Source organism: Triturus cristatus, chromosome 11 (genome assembly GCF_964204655.1).
Source record: "Triturus cristatus chromosome 11, aTriCri1.1, whole genome shotgun sequence".
In the NCBI taxonomy this organism is placed as follows: Eukaryota; Metazoa; Chordata; class Amphibia; order Caudata; family Salamandridae; genus Triturus; species Triturus cristatus.
In genome coordinates this window covers 1060838886-1060858595 of record NC_140594.1, presented here as the reverse complement: position 1 = coordinate 1060858595, position 19710 = coordinate 1060838886, and the positions used below count along the sequence as shown (strand labels likewise).

At 45.3% G+C, this 19710-nt stretch overlaps 1 protein-coding gene across 5 annotated transcripts in view; it reads left to right on the top strand.

Moving 5' to 3' along the window:
• The window catches only part of FXR1 (FMR1 autosomal homolog 1), a 331323-nt gene that overhangs the window by 283360 nt on the left and 28253 nt on the right, over positions 1-19710 (top strand). For 3 of the 5 annotated variants that reach the window (XM_085635376.1, XM_085635377.1, XM_085635378.1), the window contains exon 15: positions 7515-7595. The exons of the other annotated variants lie outside the window; for them this stretch is intronic. In XM_085635376.1, coding sequence (XP_085491502.1) covers positions 7515-7595 — 81 coding nt within the window. The remainder of the gene's footprint in view (positions 1-7514; positions 7596-19710) is intronic. 5 annotated transcript variants of the gene reach the window in all.

Sequence of the window (19710 nt, the reverse complement as noted above, 5' to 3'; positions counted from 1 at the left end):
GCGCGAAGGTGAGGAATGTATGCCAGGACTAACAATTTCCAATAGATACAAGTGGAGGCTTAAAAAGTTAAAAAGCCCTATCAGCACAGTAAAGTTAGTTGAAAATCTCGGGAAGTGCAAACCAACCCGTGTGCAAAATCGCAATTCAAAGTAGCAGCAATCCACAGCGTCAAACTCAGAGCCCTCGAGTAACTCTGCCATGAATGCTTCCCTCTTCTCCCGGCTCAAGCCTCAGGAGACGTAAATGATCGCGGTCGCGCCAGCGTTCCTCTAAATAGTCCGGCGTCCGCACATTAGACTGTCACCCTGTAATCCCCCTATATGCCCATATGCATTTAACGTCAATAACAATCCATTATAATGCTGCTTCAGTCATTTTGAAAAAGATTCCAACTATTAACTAACCTAGTTAGAAAGACAAAATGCGGCTGATCATGGTTCAGCACCTCAGTTTCTAAATAAACACATTAAGTTGTCTGTGCAAACACTTCGCCACACTTTCACTCCACTGGAAACCAGATAAATAAGTTCATAAAGAGAGGGAACGTGCACCAGGATGAAGAACTCCAAATATATTCCAAAATATGTCCTTTATTCTGTTTTCAGTTTAAAGCTTTTTTCGAACAGTCCGGATGAGGGACCTCTGTTGCGAGAATTGACATTGACCAGGACGTTGGCCGCTACCTTGGCCCTTATAATACATTTTAAAGTGACCTATGCTTTTTGTGACTTAACCTGACGGTAAATACGGAGGATTTAAGTATATATTTGCTTTAATGAGAATCCAGGCTGTTACCAACTTGGATTGACAATTTTTCGGAATCTATTGCTGCTATATGCCATTTGATTGAATCAAGATACTTTTGCCCTGACAAAGTTCCATTCGGAACGTAACGCATTGGCTGATGCCCAAACTTTAAACTGAAAACAGAATAAAGGACATATTTTGGAATATATTTGGAGCTCTTTGACTTAATACTGGTGCACCTTCCCTCTCTTTATGATGTTAACTAAGCTAGATTTACAGCACTTAAGCTGCCGTTGTTGCAGATAGCTCATACATTTTTTTGATCTTGGTGTTCTAGTGCAACACCTCTAACCGATTGAAGAAGAGAGATTCAGGAGATTTTAAAATTTATTCTGGCCAGTGAGTCAAAGTTGACTAAATTGTATCCCCTTCCGTAGAATACCATACAAGAATCACAATCCATCATAAAAGACCAGATCTGAATCGGCAACACTCCAATCTCAAATTAGATGAAAAGTGAGGCTGCATCATTAACAGCTTAAAGAGACAAAGCAGTAAAATGTCATTACATTTTTCTGTCTGGCAAAGAAGTATCAAATCCTTCCCTAGGTGAGTAATAATTAATCAGACACCATCAAGTGTAAAAGTCCTTATAACATATATTGTTAATGCCTAGCATGGTGGCGGACGTATTACATGAAATACTGTAGATCAGGAAAATTTAGATAATTTCAAATGTGCATACCCAACAGCTGTTATGCGTAGCATACTCTACTAACATATGTTTCCAAACATACAGATCCTATCTATAAATCTACGCTGCAGCATTGACAAACATTACTGCCTAAGTCTCTTGAAGCAACCTCCTTTGGTAAAATGAATCAGGCTACGGTGTAGCCGGATTGGCTATGCAAAATAAACGGTTTGGGGTATTGAGTGGAACTACTGTTGTGGTAAAATGTTAATAAAAATTACCAACATGATAAGGTGAGTCTCTACAAGCTGTGACAAAAGAAAATGTTCCCATTTTCCCAAGCTTTTCATACAAATCATGGGGTCATACTTGTACATAAGCAAATTAGCAGATTTTTGAAGTAGCGTTGCTACTTAATACCTTGCATTTTTAGTCACCCTTAATATAGCATTCCCCACAAAACTGAATTTCCTCACATTCAGACTAGAGACTGATTACGTATTGATTGCAAAGCACACCTTGACATTGTCTGCAGAAGCCATAACTTCAGTAGTACACCTACTGCACTGAACAGCAGGAACATTAGGTACTTGCAGCATTGCCATGATCAAGGGTTCCCGCCCACGTGGAAAGAGGACAGTACAGCAGAAGTATCAGACATAAGCCTATTGACCTAAATTGCTGCTTACATGCCATCACCTACACCCAATTGATACATTCTTGTAGGATGTCTCTTCTAATGATGATCTAAAATACCCACTCAACAGCATAAAATGGCTTTTTCATTTCTCTGGTACTAATGCCTAAAATTGTTGAGATTTCTCTGGCCAGTCTTTAATCAGAGCAATTCTGGTGTTTCTATGGGCCAGGCTGTTTTGCAAGGAGTCAAACCATGGAATGTGGTGACTAGTCTTAAAATCATAGTATTGTGATGAATTGGCCAAAATAAGGGCACATATTTTGGTGTGTTACTAAAGAAATTAGTTGAATGCCGCTAGAAGATGAGACTTTTTTTTTTTTTACTCTCTCTCTAAAGGCTATCATTTTTACTAACTCCTAAAAAGGTGGAAGTAGGTTTTGGCTCCTGCTATAACTCATTAATGACTGCAAACAGTGGACAAATATTTACTTGGTAAAGTGATTTATGCAGTTATCTGGATTTCTAGTATACCCTTGGAGCTGTTCCCTCCGCGTTATGCTTGATAGCCTTTAAATGGATTGTCTTAATTAATTTGGCCATATGTGCTTTTACCTGAGGTGGGTAGTGCGATGCCCCACAGACATTTCCCAACCACCTTATGTTGTATTCAATAGATTGGCAATTAACTATGCCTGCCCAGATCATTTGAGCATTAACCTGTTCTAGTTAAGCTAAGGCAAATCGTAACCAGCATACTTGGTTGTTTTCGCTCTCTAATACCAGCTGTAGAATAAACTTGTGTATGGTTGTGGATAACTCTTTAAAAGTAACCCACTAGCCTATGTGGCCATTTCTCAATTTAAGATGTAAAGAGAGCCCAACCACAGTGAACCTTACAAGGGCGCTCTTGAACATCGACCACTGGAAATATAAGATGCAGTATGGCCAGAAGTTCTAGCAGAGCTTTGCAAACCCTAGACATACTGGCATTATACTGCCCATTTGTTATGTTGCTTACGTGGTCTAAAAGGCAATTAACATCTGGCTGATTTGTTGTTACCATTTCAGCAGTGAGGTCCTGATAAATCGACAGGTAGTCTTACTGGGGACAGCTGATATTTCAAATTTGATGACATTTCATCATGGCTTTGATTCATCTATCTCTGTGATTGACTGCCTCTGACAAAATCTCAGGATAAGTATTGCAAAGACTCATTGATGCCCTTCGATGTTACCAGTGCTTTGCCAAAGCCCATTTTAGGAACATCATTTCTTTTGTAAATAACTCGCTCTACCGGGACCTCCGCCCCCACTACTGCCCTCCTCGAGCCAATATGTTTGTATCACTGGGCAGTCCCACAACAGATGGAAGAAAGTCCCTTCGCGCCCGCACCCCCTCTGACATGGCACATGTTCATTTCGACCCAGCCGGTGTAGCACTGTCCTAGCGTAGTGGACCTGGTGTAAGATTTTTAGTTGGATAAGCCGGAATCTGGAACGTATCGCCACCTCCCTCTGGCCCTGTATAACCTTCCCCAGTCCTCCTTGTCCAGCTAGCCTATTTCTCCCTCCAATGCCTTCCTTTTCTTGGTCCGTGAGTCCGTCAACAGTCGGTCTTCTAGGGGGGACGCCTCCTCCAGTTCTTCCCCCTCGCGAATGTAGCTGTTGAGGGCGTGACCCAGTTGTAGGTATTTCAACCATTCCCCGCTCCACATGTCATATTCTTGTTGTAAGGTGTCAAATGTGATAAATGCATGTCCTCGCCAAATGTCTCCCAATTTCTCCAGGCCCAGCAATTTCCATTTACCAAAGCTACACAGCTGCCCCACTCCTCGAAGATGGTCGCTGTCCTAGAGCGGGGTCATCTTTGTTAGTTTCCCTTACAAACCCAGGAGTTTTGTTGCTGCTCGCCATGCTTCCACCACTGTCCGTGTGTGTGTCGGCAAACCCCGAACTACTCCCCTGTTGTATAATAAGGGTAGGTACCAATCACAACTCTGTCAATTCTGCATGCCGGCTCTGCTCTATCTCCGACCGCCCAGCCATTTACATTGACCAGTTGGAAGGCCCAGTAGTAAGCTTTTAGGAACATCTTTAAATCATTGAATTCTACAGAAATTGCTTGGTCGCAAGGAATGTGCTTATGCACTTTCTTAGACTGTTAACTTTCGTACATGGTTATAATGCTCCAAACCACAGCTTGAAGAAGTACTCGCTTTTCACTTGCATCTAGGCCATCTCTGATGGCTGCCTTTTTCTTGGGCATCTTCTGGCTGCTCTTGCCCTTCCTAATGCCTGTCCCTTTGAATCAATCTTATTACCTAATTTGCAGGGAAGAACATCCCACTCATTGACTGCTAAATAGAAATATAGCATGCTTTGCCCTGTCTCTGGACACCAAAATGTCAATAAAATATATATATATATATATATATATATATATATATATATAACACAGTGACCTTAGTATCGCATACCAGTAGGGTTTGCCATCTTTGTCTGCATGGCTTATGCTATTGAAAATACGTCACACACTAAATAGTCTGCCACACTCAAACATTTTTCACCATCATGAATGTTGACCAGCAAAAAGAGCAAAACATACGCCAATCCAATTTTGTCATTTAAACCTTAATCTCCTTCAATGTAGATCAAAAGTAGCACAGAATCTATAGTTTCTGCTGCTCTTCTACCAATGCTTGAGACTGCAGTGGGGTTGTACAAAAGCAGGTTTGCCTTGTGATTTTCATTTAATCAGGTCTTGAGGTAGATCACAGAACCACATCCTTGTATCAGTTCAACTTGGTGCCTTTATTTCCATTGCCTTTTTGTGTTAGCTTGAGGTGTGCTAAACCTTGGAAAGGAGTGGGCTTATTTGATTGGATTTAAATGTAACTGTTCTAACGCACGCAGTAGTTTATCCAAGATAACTCAAAGGTGCAGATCGTTAATAGCCATTTAAAAAAGCAAACTCCACACTCGCTAGATGATCTCCTTGAAATCCAACCCTTTCTACTTAGAAAACGCATATTTCAAGACTTGAACTGCCAAAGCACATTTATTCGTCCTTCTGCCACTTTGCCAATACCAAACTTCCAAGTCCTTAATTGTGGCATTTCTGTCCTTAATTCTCCTAGTGACATTATCAAGTGTTGAAGTACTCTGTGTGGGAGCCTCCTCCTTGTTCTGGACATGGTTTTGTGTTTCCTTTATCAGCCAGATTAATTTAATATTGATTACTTTTGACATCCATTCGTAGATTTGAGAGGCACCTAGTTTTGGAAATCGGCTTGAGCCTCCTCTCTAGAAGCTATGTAGACTGAAAGTGGCTTTAAATGAAAGTCAAAGGAGGTGGTGAATCAGAATTTTGAGACTCGAGGGAAGGGGTCAAGTTGGTGGCCTAGGCTTCCACAACATCGTCCTGGCAAGCTGCTATTTTCTATCTGTAGTCCCCTCTGGATATCTGTCCATCATGAGTACCTGCTTGCTCAATGTACTCGCCCCTTTTTTCACAGCTTTCCTATAAATCTTGTAGTGCTATGTTAAAGATTAATTAGTTTCAATGTTGCTGTCGGTCTATATCATTGAGAAGATTGACGTAGGCGGAAACATAAATTGGATGTTCCAATACCTTTCACCTCCTCATATGATCAAGTCTGAGGAGACTATTCTAGGGTAGGGTATCCTCAAAGTTTTTGAGACGAGCCTTTACAGTTATGTCCCTGCAAGTACTGTTTTGCTTGGTTTTAGTTTGTAACCTTCAGAGCTACAGTAGTTTTGCTGATGCTCCGAATATTCACTATTGCCCATTGGAGAGGTGGCTTTGTTTTAATTTTTAACATTGTGTCTTTGCCCTTGCACTGCACTGGTAGGTTACATGTTTCATTTAAGTCTGGCTCCTTATGTTACTAAGGTCCTGTACCTGGGTAGATGTAGGTGCTGTGACCGGAGGACATGCCTGGCAGCTTAGCAGAGGAGTTCTAGGTGAGTAGATGAAGTATGCCACCACCCACCCACAAGCATATATATATATTGTCATTTCTGCTCTCACATTCTCCATCGGTGGCATCATTGGGTATTGGGGGATGAGCTTGTTGTACCTCAATTCAACATAACTCGGAGTAGGAGGATCGCCATGCAAAACAAGTCCACGTTTAGAGGAGGAGTTAACAGGGGCCCTTTCTGCTCTGCCTGCATTTGTCTTTGAACCCAGCAAAGCAATTATGGGAATAATACATGAAGCTGTCTTACAATTTTAGGTGACAAGATCTCTCTTGCTCCCAGTTATTCTTGTGCCCATTTATCACCTCCATCTCAACAAGACAAAAACTACATCTGTTTACTGCTGTACCATCACCCACCACCATGTCCTCTTTCCTAATCGAAAAAAAGAACTGCCCTCCCTTTTTCAATTTCTTGTTTCTGAGACCTGATGTGTTGGGCCTTGTTGGGTCTTGCAGAGTTTTTAGTTGTCTGGGAGCAAGGCATCTTTCTCTGCAAAATGAAGATGAGCCAATGGATGAAGGACCTGATGCAGAGCTGTGCTGCGATGCTGAGAAAAGTCTCGCTTGCAGTGTGGCAGAGTTCGATGTCCATTGAGTTTACTCTGTTGGCCCAGTGAGCTACAGTTCATAGAAGAAAATCAAAACGCCATTTCTCCGATCGGAAAGACTAGTGTCATCGTATGTACTGGATACTGGGTTGCCTTGGCTAAGCGATTCATCGATTTAAAGGTTACTGGGGAGGCCGCCTGGAGTCAAAACAGCGTCACATGCTGCTATCGTCATTTCCACTCATGTAGGTTCATAAGAAAGCAGCCTAAAGTTGGGCAACCTTAATTACGCATCTTGCCTCCTGCAAAGAACTTCTTTACAGCAAGTCCATACCGGGTATCAGATTTATCGAGGTGGTAAACCAGCAATTTATTAAGCCTTTAGCCTGGCATGTAATGTTGCAAGTGTGACTATTTGAAAGATGGGTGTTTTATTGCCAGTAGACTGATTGCATTATGTCTTTGATTCTTATGCGGCATCAGTGATTCCCTAAGTAGTTTGCTATTGAATATATTCAGTGGATTCATGTAAACACTTATCTCAATCAGCAATGTATTTTACTGGGATAAAACTACTACATATGGCTGTATTATTCTGCGTTCAAATCCCAGTAGAGAATGAAAAATACATTTATGAAATTAAAGAAGCTCTCCATGTTACAGGTGAGTAGCCCATGTACCACATGCTATGTTTTCATAGATGTATGCATATCCGCGGTGATGTTGGAGCAATCCCCCCAGATTTTATTCTGTAGTTGTTCCACTGTTTGTATTTTACACTGTCTTAAATTTATTGTGTAAGTTGTTAGTCTTTCTGCTTTGCAAACAATGTTCTGTTGTAGAGATCTTAAAAGAATTATGGTAAACTTTGCTGTTGCAGATGATAGTGAAATTAAACCCCAGCGACGCAATCGTAGCCGCAGGCGTCGCTTCAGGGGTCAGGCAGAAGATAGACAGACAGGTAAATGAGTGGAGGAATGGTTAACTAAAACTGCACAAGCATGAACAGATGTGTAGCATTGTACGTTTTGTTGCACTTTGTAACATTTGCCTACTAATTAGGTTGTTCTTCATAGTAAACAGTTGCAGTAACGACCTCCTAATTTACTAATTGCTGGTAGTTAAGCCATAATTCTGCTTTATGGAAACATCAGGCTTATTCAAAAGACCTTAATAATACCTCAAAAGCATGCTTGATGGTTTTCGGATGTGGGTTTTACATGCACCTTGTCAATTGCATACTAATACTTATGATCTGAAAGCATCTTGCCTATTTTAGTAACAGTATTATTTTGCCATTATTTTCCAAGTGGACAAAGGCCTTATGAAAAATAATATAAAAATCTGTGATTCTTTGATTGGAAAGAAATTTGCTAAATGAGAATTTTCTCTTTCTATGGACAGATGCATAGGACAATGGCACAAGGTCGTTCTGCCAAGAAGAGTCTTGTAAATATGTTGTCAAATATTGAAAGAAATTGAATACACCAGTGAGCTGGCCTGACAGCAGAAGTACCTTTCTAGGTTTTAATTTCCAGCAGACTTTTATTTGCATAGAGCTGCGGAAGATGCCTTATAGAGACTAAGTCTGCAACGTGAATCTTTTCTAGATTCATGCTGGCCCAGTGGTAAAATATATAGCACTTTTAGAATTCTGTTTCATCATTGATTTAATAGCACCTTGCATTCTCTTTTTAGAACTCATATGCAGGTGTCCAAGTGAGCTAAATCTTCGGGGAATCGCATTTTTGGCATCTATCAAGGAGCTCTAGAAAAAGTGGCTTTCCAATCTTTTAATGCTCCACCCCGATTATATTTAAAGAAAAATAAAAAATAATTTGGAGGCTTATATATATATATATATGTGTGTGTGTGTGTGTGTGTGTATATATATATATATATAATGTGTATATATTTATATATAATGTATTTTGTCGCAGCTATAAGATTGGCAGCTCTCTAAACATATTTAGCGGGTCAGACATCATAGATATGTCCAATTACCCCTTTTAAACATTCAAATAAATATATGATTGCCAGCTAGTGGTATCCTGGACTCCCTAAAGGTTTAAGAATGCCCACTGTGGGATCCTTTATCAGAAATATGGAGAGGGACTTTGAGGGTTATTGGGAGCCCTCCACCCCTCATACACTTCGACACCTTTTTCCTAACAGGGCTTGAGTAAAAACAGACGGCCGATACAGATCGGCTCCCTGCCACTGTTTTTTCTAACTAAAAGCACAGCATCACTTTAAGCGTGTTGTTTGTCTCTGTTTCCTAGGGTCATGATAAATGCTCCTCTGGGCAGAGTTATCACCAAAAGACCAATTCAGGGTCCCAGAAGCTCCTTCCCCTCATGTTGCAGATCTGTTCCCTAAAATTATGAATCTAGATCTTATTCATTATTTGAAAAATAAATCATGCTACTTTTATGCCAACTGGTGGAGATCTTGGTAAGAGTGGACAATAAGACATTTACATTCGTGAGGGAGATAGTAGTCATAAAATGGGTTGCGGTCCAATCAATAAAAATAATGTACTGTGTGTATCACCAATATACATTGAAGATTTATTTATGAGATTATGTAAAGAAGTCCATAGCAGGTCCGTAATTTGGATAAGATAAAGAAGCACATCAGTTAATGTTTCTGAAAGAGCAACTCTCTTGATGTCTTGTGTACATGTTTTTAACTTGTTTTACTGATTTTCGAAGAGAGAAATTTAGTCCACTGTAACCACCAGATTTCCTCTTTGAGTGACCAAGTGATAGGAAAGCGTTGCATATAATTAGAAGGTCTTGTTTCCATTGGCTGTCAGCAGGTTTACAGTTATATATTCTGTTTTGGACGCTATAAATGGGAAATGACTAAATGAAGGACCTATGTAAGAGGGCCGAATTGTATTTCATTATATTAAAATATTTAGGATCGTATTAGGCTTAATTGTAGTCATACAGAAGATGTTTATCAGATAATGTCTACACCGATAGGATGTGTAATGTGAACGATTGCATAAACGAAGCTTTGATTGAAAAGGTCAACAATGATGTCTTGCATCCTTCACTGCTAGGATCTTACAAAGAAATATGCTATGGGAATATTAAAGAACGCCCCACCCCCTCCCCAAAATAAAATGGCAGCTGTGGCATAATCCAAATATGACATAAATGGAAAATCAGTAAAGGTGTTTTATGGACTACTCCATATTAATTTGCTAAATATTTGTTTGTGTGTCCTTTGTCTTGAATACGTTTGTTTCTGTCAAAGGGAAGTTCTTGGCCAGCACATTAATATAGGAACACGTACATTATTATGGGTTTTTTATTTTATTTTTTTACAGATATTTCCTAGATAGGTGTGAGAGCATGCTTTGAGATACAACGTCGTCCTGAAAGGGAAATAGTTACTTTGTATAAAAATTGAATTGTATAGTATGTAAATTAAGTCCTGTTGAAAGTGAGTGAAAAATCCAAATCGCAGAATGTCACAAGAGACCAAGGACAGCATCAGACCAGGCCTATGCGGATTAATTTTGATTAACTTAATACTATTCAGCAATAGCAAAGGAGAAGATCAGAGCTGGTTAACATTCATGGCAGCATGTGTTTAATTGCCAGAGGATTCACAGAAGTCCAAAGGGTAAATCCACATGTAGGTTAGAATTCATTACTTTGGTTGTTCAAGTTACAGTGGAAGTGTAAACTTCCTAAAGGGATTTCACAACCAAAGTCCACATCCAATTCTAGATTATATAAGTTACAGTACTCCGGAGCAGGGCAACACCTATAACCAGCAATGTGTTGATTGGAATACAGTTGCATGGCAGTTGCCTCATACATTTTCCAGTGACCAGGAAGAAGGGACATGGGATCACCTGAAAATGAATGCAAGACTCTGCACACAATAACCTTTTCCATTGCAAGCTTCATAATGCACTTCAGTGCTTAGAAACACAAGGCTGTTGAACCCCAAATGTACTGTCAAAAGTGTTGGAATAGTAAATTACACTTCTGTGGGAGAATAAGGGAATTCGGCGGACAAACCACAGTGTCCGATTAATATGATTTATAAATATCAGTGCGGTGCTCTATAGAGGAGGGATGTCAAACCTGTATCCCAAATAATAATGTCAATAAATGAAAACAAGGCGCTGATCACACACAATCCTAAATCCACAAAAGTTATCCAGTAGTCATCATGTTCTCCAAGTCTTTGCTTTAATTAAATAATACTTCTAATGCTAGCCAACACATGTTTCGTCTGTGGGTAAGTTATCCTATGACTTTCTCAGGCTGGAGTAATAAATTGAATAAAATCTGTCTTACAAATTCATCCAGTATCTATGTATTATCCTATCTTATCCCGTGTCTTTAGAAGTGCTAGACCAGAGTACTCTCTCCAATGTGATACACCGGAAAAAAGCCATTCTTTCCTCTATGCAAGTGCACCCCAGTTGTCCTCCTCTTGAGGAATGATATTTGTTTCGCGTACAATATTATGCATTATATATTATTTCATATTGTCTGTGTTTTCCATTAATGATATGGCCGGCTGATGTAATCTTTGGATGATATCAGACCAACTTCAATTACAGACTTATTCTCAGTACCATAAAGTTAAAGGTCATATTAACATGCCTTTCGGCATAACATAGGTTAAATATAACAGATCATTATTATGCCCCTAGGCTTCAGTTGCCACTACCACCAGGAAATCTTATTTAAATAGTTACGGTTATTTGAACTGTGATACAGTTGGAACGTGCAAGCCAGTCATGGGCATACAATCATGTTACAGTGGTTATATTGTGACAGACATCACCAACATCATTAAATGGTGCCTGTTTAGGGCAATCTCTCTAGAATGTAGATAAAGTCAAAACTGTAGCTTGCCTCATCTAATTACATTTTATTATTCGGATAAATGTCTAAACCAGGTACCTTCAGAGTGGTCAAAATCCCCACCTATTGGCATGTTAAATTCCAGAAATATGTTGCGTGCATCTAACATCATCCTGCTTCCTGCGGCGAAAGTGACAAAATCCGACCTCAATATCTTGATAGTCTGATATTAGGGACGGTGCACAATCAGAAATTACATTGCCCTTAGTGCAAGTGCCCGAATACCTACCGAGAATATTCATAGTGTGAGCAAGCCAATCCCCTTATTAAAACACCTCATGAAAGATGCGTGATATTCTAAATAGTATCAGCAATGCAAAACCCATTAAGGGAACCCTTGCGTCAAACATGCATAGAACATCTTAATTTCTGAACTTGAACTGAAACAAAGGTATCCCGTCACTATAAGTATTAAAGCGAGTTCATATCGGCTCAAATGAGCACACGACTTACCCATGCACGGGCCAGCGTTTCAGTATCTCTCTGCCTGACGGGTGCATCTGCGTTTGTGAAAGTGCCATGTAACGACGTGAGAGGTGTGTTTTCTACGTGCTTAAGCGCATGGGCGGTCAAATCGGATCATAGAGGTTCCGCCATTTTTTAGTATGAATAAGTAACTAATCAATATACGTCTGGGAAAGGTTCTCCATATTTATCCTATTTAAAATATAAACACTTGCTGCAGAGCATATAACCTATTAATCTACGGGAATATAGTGGTCTAGCTTCTTTAAAATTATCCAGTTCGGCCACAAAGTTCTAGCTTTGCGTCACTGACTATCCCAAGGAAGACTGATTTGCCATCCTATCAGTGCATAGCAAATAACTTAAAATATGTTTCCCATTATTAGTAAAACACTTTGACACCTGTTCACGATGTATTCTCAAGCTTTCTGTTCATACTTCTTCATTGGTTAACAGATCTGAAAGAGACACGTTAGTGATCGATTCCTTACCATAGAATATTCCCCAGGCGTCAGTCTGGATCCGGAAAGTATTCTGCTTAGCAGTACCCCTGAGCGCCAGTAGGTGGCGCTGTGCGGCTCCGCGCCCATCACTGGTGTCGTGCACGCCGGGACGACGTCACGGAGGCTACTTAGGTGCCACCCATGCGCACTGACGTCGAAAGCGCAGATCCGGATTGAGCACGTACCTCAGTCAATTTTTGACCACTTTTTGAGACTTTGTGTCTCCAGGTGCACGTAGGGATGCCCGGCTTTAAGTCTTGCGGGTCGTGCCACCGTAATATGTCGGTGGCGGACCCCCATGATGTCTGTCTCTACTGCCTGGAGACCGAAGGCATTGCGGGAGCGACGCCGGAAGTTGCTGGAGGTCCGGCACTCCTCTTGCCGCCACTCGGGGTCTAGGTGCTGTTCGTGGGACCGCAGCCGTCTCTCCTTGGACTCTTAAGTCTTCACCTTCAGATTCCGGTAAGCGACGCCATAAGAAGAAGTCGAAGAAGCGTGTTTGCTCTCCGACGTACCCCCGTCGCTCCCAGGAGGCGGACGTGAGGGACAGGGGCTCTGCCCCTGCGGCTCCTCTGGAGCCTGGGAGTCCCGCGGCCTACCCGCTATACCCGGGTCCGTCGGCGACTCCCGCACAGCGACAAGAGTTTCTTGCTGCCTTTGACCGCCTGTTTAGGCCTCGGGCTCCCGCCTGCGGGCCCCGCAGCCCCGTGTCCAGATCCTGTTGACCCGGCGGCACCGCCTCCGGAGACACTGGATCCAGCGCCCGCGGCTCCGGTGCCGCAAGGTGCAACGCCGCTGGCCCCGCCGCTGCCCTTGGCTCCGGCCCCAGCTCCGCCACAGGCTCCGCCACAGGCGCCGCACTGGGTGCCATTTATCCCACCCCTGCCTCGGTTCTCGGACCATTTCGTTCCGACCTGGGATCCTCATTGGGATGGGGATCCGGTTCGGTCCCGGCCGGCGCCGCTCCTGGCGCTGCTGGCCCCCGCTCCGGTCCTGCCACCGCGACTGGCTCCTTCTACCCCGGATGAGGACTGGGACGGATCCGAGGACCCCCTTGCGTGGCAGTGTGACTCCGAGCAGGATTGAGTGGATGACCTTCAGGACGCGGGTGAACTTGATGTGTCTTCTGATCCGGGGTTTGCCTCGCCTCTGCCTACTATGGAGGAGGACGCTTCCTACACTGTGGTGCTGCGCCGAGCCTGCTTATTGGGTTGTTACTCCCACTCAGTGTGGGATTCGGTGGCGAAGGTTCTGCCTCAGTGCTCTGAGGAGGTCCAGGCTATCCTTTCCCAAGCAATTGCAGAGGGCAAGGATGTGGCGAAGTTTGCCATCAGGTGTGGTTTGGGCTCGGCTGATTCGTTGGGCAGTGCGATTTCCTCGATGCCTGGTTGCGTTCCTCTGGCTTCTCGCCCGATGTCCAGAGCTCGCTCATGAACATGCACTTCGATGGCTCCTGCCTCTTTGGTGATAAGGCTGACAATGCCCTGGAGCGCTTTAAAGACGCTCGTGCCACGACGGGGTTTCGTTCCTTTCGTGGCCAGGGCAGGGGTACCCAGGCGCGCTCTTCCAGCAAGCCTGTGCAGAACCAGCCTCAGCTAGGCCGCGGACGTGGGTTCCGCAGGGGCGGGTCTGGTAAACAGCGTGCAGGGCAGTCCACTTCCACCCCCACCGCTTCTGCCTCGAAACCTTCCTAATCCGAGCTACAGGGGGCACCCCACGCCAGTGGGTGGCAGGGTTCACCTCCACCACTGGCGCGAGATTACGTCGGACAAGTGGGTGCTGCAGATAATCTGCCAAGGTTACTCGCTCCCCTTTCTGTCCTCCCCTCCAGCCATGCCACCTCGGTACCACCACATGTCGGGGGATCATTTGGCTCTTCTCCGTCAGGAAGTCACGGCCCTCCTGGCCAAGGGGGCCATTGAGTCCATTCCCGATCTGGAAGTAGGGAGTGGTTGCTATTCCCACTACTTCCTGGTCCCCAAGAAGGACAAGGGGGGCCTGTGCCCCATCTTGGACCTCCGAGACGTCAATCGCTTCCTCCGGAAAGAGAAGTTCAAGATGCTGACTGTAGCTCAGGTCCTGTCTGCCCTGGACCCTGAAGACTGGATGGTAGCGTTGGACTTGCAGGACGCTTATTTTCACATTCCCGTCCTGCCGGCCCACCGGCGTTACTTGCGGTTCACGGTAGCCAAGGAGCATTTTCAGTTTGCCGTGCTCCCCTTCGGGTGTTCACGAAGGTGATGGCGGTGGTCGCAGCTCATCTGCGCAGGTCAGGGGTGTCAGTCTTCCCCTACCTCGACGACTGGCTGTTGAAGGCGGGTTCGCCCCAGGCATTTGTCTCCCACCTCCAGTCTACGGCCAACCTCCTGCATCTGCTGGGGTTCTCCATCAATGTGCCGAAGTCGCACCTGAGTCCCTCTCAGAAGCTCCCTTTCATCGGAGCGGTTCTGGATTCGAAGCTGTTTCGGGTTTATCCTCCCGAACCGCGAGTCCGGGATAGTCAGGCTATGGTTCCGCTCTTTCAGCCTCTATCCCGGGTTTCGGTCAGGATGTCCCTCCGGCTTCTGGGCCTGATGGCCTCCTGCATCCTGCTGGTGCTGCATGCCAGATGGCATATGCGGGCTCTGCAGTGGGACCTGAAGTTCCAGTGGGCGCAGCATCAGGGCAACCTGTCCGATCATGGCCAGATCTCGGAGGGCACTGCACGGCAATTGCAGTGGTGGCTCACAAATCGCGGTTGGGTCAATGGCAGATCCCTCTCCCTTCCCCAACTGGAGCACACAGTGGTGACGGATGCGTCCCTCCTGGGCTGGGAGGCCACATGGGAGAGGCGGAGATCAGAGGCCTCTGGTCTCCGGCGGAGTCCCAGCTCCATATCAACCTTCTGGAGCTGCGGGCGATCCGGCTTGCACTAAAGGCATTCCTTCCCTCTGTCCAGGGAAGTGTAGTGCAGGTGTTCACAGACAACACCACCGCCATGTGGTATTGCAACAAACAGGGCGGGGTGGAGTCGTGGACCCTTTATCAGGAGACTCTGCGCCTTTGGACGTGGCTGGGACATCAAGGCATTACCTTGGTGGTTCAACACCTGGCAGGTTCTCTGAACGCCAGGGCGGACGAACTCAGCTGCCGGTGCATGGTGGATCACGAGTGGCGTCTGAACTTGGACGTGGCACAAGGTCTCTTTCTGCGATGGGAGAGCCTTGGTTAGATCTATTCGCCACCGAAGAGAACGCGCAATGTCATTAGTTCTGTGCGTTGGAATTTCCAAGACTGCACTCGCTCGGAGACGCTTTTCGTCTCGACTGGAGCTGCGGTCTGTTGTACGCTTTTCCGCCTATACCACTTCAGCCCAGAGTGCTGAAGAAGATCAGGCGCGACCGGGCCCAAGTTATTCTTGTGGCTCCGGACTGGGCTCGAAGAGTATGGTATCCCGTGCTACTCAGTATGAGCATCGATCCCCCGATCAGTCTGCCTCTTAGGGAGGATCTTCTGTCGCAGCAGCAGGGGACGGTCCTCCACCCGAACCTGTCCAGCCTCCACCTCCATGCTTGGAGATTGAGCGGCGACAGTTGACACCTTTCGATCTTCCTCCCAAAGTCTGTGATGTCATTTTTGCAGCCAGTTGTCCCTCCACTAAAACGGTGTACGCCTGTAGGTGGAACAGATTTGTGGCATGGTGCACAGCTAAGACTGTGGATCCCCTTTCTGCCCCTCTTTCTGTGGTTCTCCTGTTCCTTCTTTCTTTGGCCCAGCAGGGCTCTGCTCTGGGCACTCTTGAAGGTTATCTTTCGGCTATCTCTGCCTTCCTACGGCTTCCTGATCAGCCTTCTCTTTTAAGTCCCTGGTTGTTAACAGTTTTCTTAAGGGCCGTTCTGTGCTCTGTGACTTTCTGGTGTAATCTTGTTTGCAGACCCACCACCGGGGTTGGTATTGCTGGGGTATCTATTCTAAGGTAAGGTATCTATCACGTGTCTCTTTCAGATGCAGAAGTTACTACTTGTGTAACGATATATCTGTAAGAGACATTAGTTAGTGATAGATTCCTTACCGCCTCACCCATCCTCCCCGTTCTGCGGACTGATTACTAGGGTTAAGGTCATCCCCTTTTAGGGCCCTAGTTTTATGCACCAAAGGTCAGTTACTCGCATGACGTTTCGGCGTGGAAAGTTGTGTACAGATCTGACGTCCGCACGCACGGGTGGCGCCTAAGTAGCCTCTGTGACGTCGTCCTGGCGTGTACGATGCCAGTGACGGGTGCGGAGCCGCACGGCGCCACCTACTGGCGCGCATGGGGGTGCTGCTAAGCAGAAATCTTTTCCGGATCCAGACCAGGTAAGGAATCTATCACTAACTAATGTCTCTTACAGCTATATCGTTACACACTTAAATGTTGTTTAACACTGGGGCGCTTGGATGAACCTGAAGGTAAACCAAGATCGCAAGGCCAAATTCTATCATGCAGCACTACAGATAAGTCTGCCCGGGCTAGTCTAGGTCGAAGATGCAGATGCGTTTCCGCTCCCACAACTGTTCCTAAGACAGATGGTCCTACTACTTGAAGCCATCGATTAAGTCAAATTCCAAAGAGAACCATAAGAAGTCGAATCACAATGCTCCTTCCTCCCACCATTCTCTTTAATTGTCACACGGAGGTCAGGGTACCACATGATCCTGGCCCCGTTCTCTCGCAACAGAGCCGATCCCTCAACTGTTCCCTATTCATCCCAAATTCCCAGGGCTTGTGGGTGACACCGCAACAGATCTAAGCTTTCATAGTGGCCATGTTGTGAACATTTGGTACCCATCCAGATTCCTCTGTTGTGTCTTTGTCATTTACGGATCTGAGGAGGCCTCCAGCTCTGATTCCAGCTGACGGATCTGTCTACTTACTGTGCCTCTTGACCTCATTGCCGGACATCCTCCGACTTCAAGGCCGATGTTTGTTTAGACTCCTCGTTTGGCATCTTGATGCGTGCCGTCACCTGTGTATCGACGCAAGCATCAACACCACCGGATGAAGAGCCTATAGTCCTATCAGACTGGGAAGCAGATCCATAGCGGCCTCAGCTGTAAATCGTGCCGATCTTGACCCCAAAACACACTCAAACTTAAAGGCACGCTTCATTTCCTCTAATTTTTTCATACGTGGAACAGAAAAATGATGGAGGTACTGAGTCCCACCTATAAGATGAGTTGAACTTAGTTTTGGACTTTTGAATAAGATGCCTGTGGCTTGGACACATCACCGAACACTGGCCTCAGCTTTCCGCCTGGCTCCTCCAGGGAGGAATCTGCTTCCTTCACAATATTAATCAGGCTGGACCAGAAGTTGTTGCCCTCCAGCTGCCTTCGGGGAGGTCAAAATGAATGTCCCCCAGCCAGGGCAGTCCTCTTCAGAGCCACTCCTCCCCTTTAATTAAGCCCTCACCAATATTTTCCTTCACCAGCCTCATCCTCATATCGGTTAACTTACGTTGCCTCCTGCGGCATTACTCACATTGGTTGTTGGACATGGTGAGTAACATTTTTCCGATGCTCCCTGATGACCTTTGAGGCAATCTGCCACAGATCATGCAAGATGGCAGTACACGCTGAAGTACATCATTATTTCTGGCATGGATACTACTGACTGTGTACATCAGTTGGTACCAGAATGGTACTCTGGCTCCACACATTGATGAGATCCACAAGCTTCTTCAGTGAAGTTGAAGCATCACTCATTGACATGCCATTCAAAGGTATCCATCACTTCAAAGATGAGGCGGACTTGACCCTGGAGCGCATTAAAGACAATAAAACTTCAGCGAGCTCCCCCAGGCTTTCAGCTCCCATGCAGTAGTTTTCCGAACAATACTGCCCCTCTTGAGGCTTCGGAAAGGGTATCCAACAGAGGCACTGCCAAAACCTACCTCCACAACAAGAGGCCACCTAACCCTTGAAAGGAAGATGTCCGTCAGCATCTAAGCCATCAGAAGCAACACAATAGCAAATCCCCAAGCATTACCCATTGCTTCAAAACCCCTTTAGTTTTGCCATCAGTGGCACATTGACACCCGATTAGAGGTAGAATAAGATATTACCTCAACAGGAGGGGGAGCATCACATCTGAAAAATGGGTGCTCCAAATTGCCCAGGACGTTTACACCCTACCTTTCTTATTCAGACCATCCAAACTGGCAACTTACACTGCAACAACTTCTGGATTACCACTTGTGAACACAGCCCAGTCTCTTTTCAACAAGGGAGCCATAGAGCTAACGCTGGCATCAGTAATCTGGACTAGTTGTTACTTCTGTTACAATCTGGTGCCGACAAAGTTTGGAGGACTGTGCCCTATTTTAGATCTCTGCCCTCTGAACTCGTTCCTCAAAGTGGAGAAGTTAAAATGCTTACTCAAATTCTGTCTGCCCTGGATCCAGGCAACTGGATGGTAGCATAGGATTTGCAGGATGTCTTTTCACATCCCTGTCCTGCAGTCCCCCAGATGTTCTCTGCGGTTTCAAGTAGGCCGCAAGCATTTCCAGTGTTTGGTGCTCCAGTTTGTCCTCACCAGCTCACCTCAAACGTTTAGGAAGGTGATGGGCGTTTAGAAATGTGGTGGTGCTGGTTTATGCGCATCTTCGAAATTTGGGGATACCAATCTTACCATCCGTCGATGGCTAGTTACTGAAGGTGGACTGGCCTCAAATCAGTCATAACCACCTCCATAAGATGACCATCCTGTTGGTGTCTTTGCGTTTCTCCAGCAATGTGTCGAAGTCACAATTTTCTCCTTCTCAAAGGCTCCAGTTCATTGGTGCCGTCCTGGACACAGTGCTGTTCCGCAGCTTTCCTATGCCTCAGTGAGGTATAGGAAAGCCACTATGATCCTGATGTTTCAACGGTTGACCTGGATCTCAGTAAGAATATCTAGAGACTTCAGGACCTCCTGAATCCTGCTAGTGGACCACACCAGTGGGCTCTGAGGTCAGTGGGCTCAGCACCAGGGGAACCTGTCCAGTGTTAACCAGGTGTCAGAGGAGACTGCAAAAGACTTGCAGAGGGGGTATCTGTGCTACAACACCCGACGCCTGAGAGCCTGGTTGTCCAGGCCTCTGCGTCTCCAAGCGCATTCCCTTTCGCACCTCTGGATAGGGAATCCAAGAAGCTGGAGTAGTTTGGGAATAAGCTTTTCTAGTCTGCCAGTTCAGGGCTGCGGTCGGTG